Raw genomic sequence first — 6,000 nt, 5'->3', positions numbered from 1 at the left:
AACAAACATTTTCCTTGGGGTGAAGTGGGGGACTATTTTAATCTAAATTACGGTTGAATTTATACCATGTGATCTCTCGGCATAAAGATATAATTAGCTACTTGATTCCTTTTTCTTAAAAAAAATGTGTATTACATCTCAGTTCATCTAGGAGAGATTATTTATTGTGACTCATTTAAACAGAATATCTTTTAATTTTCTCTACATTGTTTTAGGATCTAGATTCATTCTGAATATGTATTAAGCTTATACGAAGCTGAATACAGAAAATACTTCCTATGAAATTAGCCAATCACATATGAACAATGTGAAAGATTCATAACCAAAATTTTATTTTGCGATTTTTTTTTTGTGATTATGAATATATAGCCTGCTCCAGGAGGAAAACTAATAGATAACTGTTCTTTTTAGAAATTCATAACCTATTTACTGTACAAGCCCATCTATCTGCAGCACAATGAAAGAACAACAATAACTTTCTCTACACTGTGAATGGTTATATATAACCCAGTGAATCTAAGGCACCCACTTGATCTCTGCCAGTATTTCTTCACTTGTCCTGATGATCAAGTGAATTTCACAGCACTCATATGAAAAGAGCTGCATCGCAACTCTGGTTAATTACTGTGGCTGCAATAATAAAACTACAACATACATACACATATACATACCCCAATAGATTTTTTTCTAATAGATGAAGAAATGCAACAATAAAATTTATTTTAAAAATACTTCAAAGAGATTTTTCTTGATTAAATCACTGGCTACTTCATATTTTCTGCTTCCTTAAAAGGTTCTTAAAATTAATCAGTGAGGCCTCTTATATCTAATTCTATTTATTCTGTCCCATGATATCATATCATTATTCACTGCATGAATAGTTCAGTGCTTACATGAACTAAACATAAAAAAATTAATTTACTATCAGAAGAGTGAGTTGTTAAGGATTCTGTTTTGCAAGTTGATGGAATCCCTCAAAACATGTCCTACCTTAGGACATGCCCATTTTCTTCCTTTTAAAAACCTAATGAATGGATATATTTGAGTAAAAACAAATAACACAAAAATACAACTCTTGGAGGAGAAAATCTGACGTTTACCAACAGTTTAGGGCAGGTGAATAGTCAACATTTAAATGATGCAGTCCATAACATGAATCTGTAATGTGTCTATGTCAGGCAGAACTTCTCCACATTTAGGGCAAGAATGAATTGGAATATTCCGTTGTTGCTGCCAGTTTGTATCCTCAGCTCCTGGGAATAAGCAGTAAATGAAATGTCATTCTATGTTGCACACAGTTGTGTTGGTTTGCTCTTAATAATAGATGGTTAATTTTAACATCAGTTAAAATTTTTTAACTTAATTTATTTTTAAATGAGGCACTATTTGGATACCCCATCAGGTTATTACCATCCTAGTACCCCTACCACCAAAGCAGGCACAGTCCATTGTGCTTCTTTCCTTCTTTTTTCTTACCCCTTCTCATGTCCTCCCTCCCTTGGTGCTTCATTTATGTAGTCAGTTATCAAGGATTAGTTTTTAAGTTAAACTTTTTAATCAATCCCCAGTGTGAAGTGAATACAGGGTTTTTTGTAGATTTTGGTTTTGTTTTTTTTTTTGTCTTTAACTGAAGCAACCACTACACAGAGAGAAATCTCTAAGAATAGTGCCTGCTTCCCTATTATTTTAGGACTTAAGCTCTATTCCAGGTTGCAGGTATGTGAAAATACATGCTTTCGGCTGTAGGTACAGGTCAATACATGTTAATATACCTGCACACAGCAAACTCTCAATGAGTGGTAACTCCAGGTAGTGTGGGAAGACATGAACTCTGAGGAAACTTATTTAATAGAATACTTAAATACATATTTATAACATAAACAACTATAAATAGCAGATAAGTACCTAAATAGAAATAAACTACTTTAGAAATTCAGGATTTAGAGGTCACATTCTGTTGCAATTTATGTCAGTGGGAGTTGAGATGGATTTTATTTTATTTTTTAAAGATTTTTTTTTACAAGCACTGGGTACAGTCAGAAGCACGGGAGGGTGAGAGAATTCACCAGAGCCAGAGTGGGGAGCAGAACAGTCAGATTGACGAAGTACACTGCTGAGGGGAGCAGCAGGCAATGCAGGAGAGGTCTGCACGCCATGTGGGACCCGTGCCGGTGGCCGGGGATCGAACCGGCGCTGCATAGGCTGCAGGCAGCTTCGCAGCCCAGTGCCCAACTGCTGTCCCACCGGGGAGGCCCGAGATGGAGTTTAAAGATGGGTAAGAATTCACTGAAAGGTGAGGGGAGGAAGGCTGGGATGGGAATGAGTGAGGGAAAGGTATATGATGAAGGATGCCACATGAAAAAGTATTGGTAGGGATATAGGCCTAGGACAAGTTCAAGGAACAGGGAGTGATTTATTTGGTTAATTTCTATAGGGAAATAGAGTGAGAAAATGTTCAACAGTTTGGCTGTGCCAGGCCAGTGTGAAGAGTCTGGTCTGGATTCAGTAGGTGATGGATGTAAGTCAAGATACTGTAGAAATAATACTGAGAATGCTATGTTTTTGACAGTTTGATTTGGAATCCATTATTTAGAATAGTGTAGAATTTTTCTAGCTTCTTCTTTGAACAATAGTTATTCCCTAAAACCTAGATTCACACATGACTCACCTCTTTGAACAAGGTAAGCTTGCTGGTCGGAGTCACTCGTTCTTGCTCCGTGACGGCTCTGCATCTCCATCAAGGACTGCCTACTGGGATTAAAAGCAACACTATATGTGATGTTCTAAAACCCTGAAATATGACAACATTAAGCAGACAGTCAATAGAAGTAGGAGAGGGAAAGAGCTGAATTAAAATGCTGAGGTTTAAAAAAAAACAAAATTTGAGACTAATCCGAATTTTAAATGTTACTGGCACTAGGACACCATGTAGTAAAATTAAATAAGTATTAACATTTAAAAAAATCAGTTAGGAAATAACCACTGAAAGGGAATGGATTAGAAAAATGTAACCTATTTCTAAAATATGATGCTACAGAGCAATGACACAGAAGTAATTAAATGTGCATACATATACAGAGCTCAAAATCACAATTCATTTAAAGCAAGTTTCAGAGTAGTATCTACAATGATCATTTTGTAACTTAAGCACAAAGAAGCTAATATTATCTTGTCTAAGGATATTATATAGATGTGTGTCTATAAAATAGATGTGCATGCTGCCCACCAAACTCCAGCAACATGAAGGAAGGAAGAGTGGAATATAATGAGAGACCAAAGGAAACTTTAACTTCTTCTACAACTCCCTTTTTTCTTTTAATAAAAATATCCTTGAAGCAAATAAATGGTAGCAACTGTCGATTCTGGATGGGTTACATATTGGTGTGTGTTTTTAGTCTCTGTATTTTTCAATATTTAAAATATTTCTCAAAATGAAAATTTAAAAAAGTATTGTTTAGGGCCTCCCCGGTGGCGCAGCGGTTGAGTGCTGGGTTGCGAAACTGCCCGCGGCCTCTGCGCCGCCGGTTCAATCCCCGGTTTCTCCCCGGCCACCGGAGGAGGGTCCCACATGGCGTGCAGACCTCTCTTGCCGCCCTCTGCTCCCCTCAGCAGTGTACTTCGGTCCTTCTGCCTGCTCTGCTCCCTGCTCTGGCTCTGGTGAATTCTCTCACCCTCCCGTGCTTCTGACTGTACCCAGTGCATGTATAAACAAAACAAACAAACAAACCAGCAAACAAATAAATAAAGCATGCCTCTATAAAAAAAAAAAAAAAATAAAAAAAAATAAAAAAGTATTGTTTAGCAGTATTTAAAGTATTAAAGCACTAGGACTATTTCATACTTGCCAAGGGAAGATATGACATCAGAGCATATAATGTCATATTTTTACAGCTATGTAAAGAAAAAGAACTCGATCATCCTTTGATACGCAAATTCATAAGGTGTTCTATATTTTTTTTTTCCCATGGGTGTGAAACAAATGGTGAGAATTTGAACTGGGGGCCTCCCTGGTGGCGCAAGGGGGTAAAGTCTCAGCACTATCAAGCTATCACCAACCACTGTGAATTGTTCCCTCTTACTATAGTATTGAAATTAGATCTACTTAATTTACCAAGTCAAGTACTTGCCCTGATTTTATATACTTGCACCTGTCAATAAACAATGTGATATTTGGTGTAAAAAGAAAAAGCCTTTCTGTGAGCCATACTAAATGACAGGAACACGACTCAATGATGGTACTCAGAGTTGCTCTTACAGCTTCTGTTGGGGAACATGGTTGAGAGATCACCTCTCCAGCAGCCCATGCTGTGCTCTAAGTCTCCCTTCTCTTTACTTACCTGCCTCCATCTTCAAAAACATTATTTTCTTTCAGCAAAATTGCCAGCTGCAATGCCAATTGCTCTTTTTCTTCGTGAATCTTTTCTCTCGCAGCTCTTTCAGCATGAAAGTCAGAACAGTAAACCTCCATCTGTTAGAGGGAAAAGGAGACAGAAGTTACTATCTCACTGAATGTGAATCTCTACAGCTCACTAGTTGATAAGGTGAATGGAGCACTGCACCCTGCAGACCTTGTAAGTGACAGGTACGTGCTCCCTCTAGAAACCAGTGTGTGTTTAAATATCATGTTGAATCTAAAATGTGCATGAAAATGAAAACAGGAAGGAAACCCTAAGGTCCTTCTGAAGAGTATCATTGAGGTAGGAAGACTTACTCTACCACCTATCAAAGTTCCTGATGCCTTATAGCAAGTCAAGGCAGTAGTGCACCAGAGCCAGGACCACAAACAACTTGAAAGAAAACTTATGAGGGCCTCCCCAGTGGCGCAGCGGTTGAGTGCTGGGTTGTGAAGCTGCCCGCAGCCTCTGCAGTGCCGGTTCGATCCCCGGCTGCTCTCTGGCCACTGGAGGAGGGTCCCACATGGCGCGCAGACCTCTCCTGCCGCCCGCACTTCGGTCCCTCTGCCTGCTCTGCTCCCTGCTCTGGCTCTGGTGGCTCTGGTGAATTCTTTCACCCTCCCGCGCTTCTGACTGTACCCAGTGCTTGTATAAATAAATAAATAAATAAAAATAAATCTTTAAAAAAAAAAAAAAAGAAAACTTATGAGTTGGTGGTAAAATATAAAATAAAAAATATATATTTTAAACACTATCACTTTCCCATTTGAGGATAAAATCAGGGTGTCCTCACTTAGCTCATTTTCAGAACAGAGCTGACCTGAGCCCTCAGGACTGCCATGGTCTCCAGGTCCTCCTCCTGTTTTGCGATGGTCTGTTTCATCTCATCCATTTGAAGCTGCTTGGAAGCCAGGGCCTTCTCTGCCAATTCCAGCTTTTCATCTAATTCCTGCAGCACCACCTTATCCACCTTTTCTGACTGAAAAAGACAAGTTTATTCTAGCAATTTGAAATAATTCAACCTATCTTACTAAAATGTTAGGTGAAGATTTATTTCTTAAAATGGGTTGCTCTAAACTGTTCTTTTAATTAGCAATTATAACTTATTCAGAAAGTTGTATTCATTTAACTTATGGCTTACATATAACTTCCTAATTTAGAACACTAATTTTAAAAATCCACTAAAAAATAAGGAAATAATAATAAACCTCAATCACCATGAGGTTATAACCTGCTGATACTACTATATTTTTTCACTCATATTACTCTCACTTGGTGAAGTCAGTGGAAAAGAGGAAACATGTTTTTGAAATAAAAAATTTACTAGGTCCTAGAGAGGAAAAATACACACTTAAAAAAGTAAAAAAGTATAATTATAAGGAAATAAATTAAGAAACTCCTTCTAATTCAATGCTTCCTTATTTTCATTTATTTATTCCAGCTTTGGTAAGACATGGCTTACCAAATAAAATTATAGATATTTAAAGTATACATGATGATTTGCTACATGTATACATTGTGTAAGAATTCCCCTTGTCAGATTAAATGACACATCCAATACCTCCTATATCAATGACCTTTTAATGATCACACCATGCTGGGCATT

The 6,000-nt window shown here is 37.6% G+C and overlaps 1 protein-coding gene across 1 annotated transcript in view; it reads right to left on the bottom strand.

Annotated features, from left to right (window-relative positions):
• The window catches only part of OPTN (optineurin), a 28,923-nt gene continuing 22,923 nt past the window's right edge, over positions 1–6,000 (bottom strand). Inside the window, exons 11-14 of the mRNA XM_037510615.2 lie at positions 5,215–5,373; positions 4,338–4,468; positions 2,669–2,751; positions 1–1,253 (exon numbers count right to left, since the gene is read on the bottom strand). Coding sequence (XP_037366512.1) covers positions 1,132–1,253; positions 2,669–2,751; positions 4,338–4,468; positions 5,215–5,373 — 495 coding nt within the window. The 3' untranslated portion in view covers positions 1–1,131. The remainder of the gene's footprint in view (positions 1,254–2,668; positions 2,752–4,337; positions 4,469–5,214; positions 5,374–6,000) is intronic.

This window comes from Talpa occidentalis, unplaced genomic scaffold (genome assembly GCF_014898055.3).
Source record: "Talpa occidentalis isolate TD23 unplaced genomic scaffold, MPIMG_talOcc4v2.1 talOcc4.14, whole genome shotgun sequence".
NCBI classification, from domain to species: domain Eukaryota; kingdom Metazoa; phylum Chordata; class Mammalia; order Eulipotyphla; family Talpidae; genus Talpa; species Talpa occidentalis.
The sequence above is the reverse complement of the archived record's forward strand: the minus strand, read 5'-3'. Positions and strand labels throughout refer to the sequence as shown.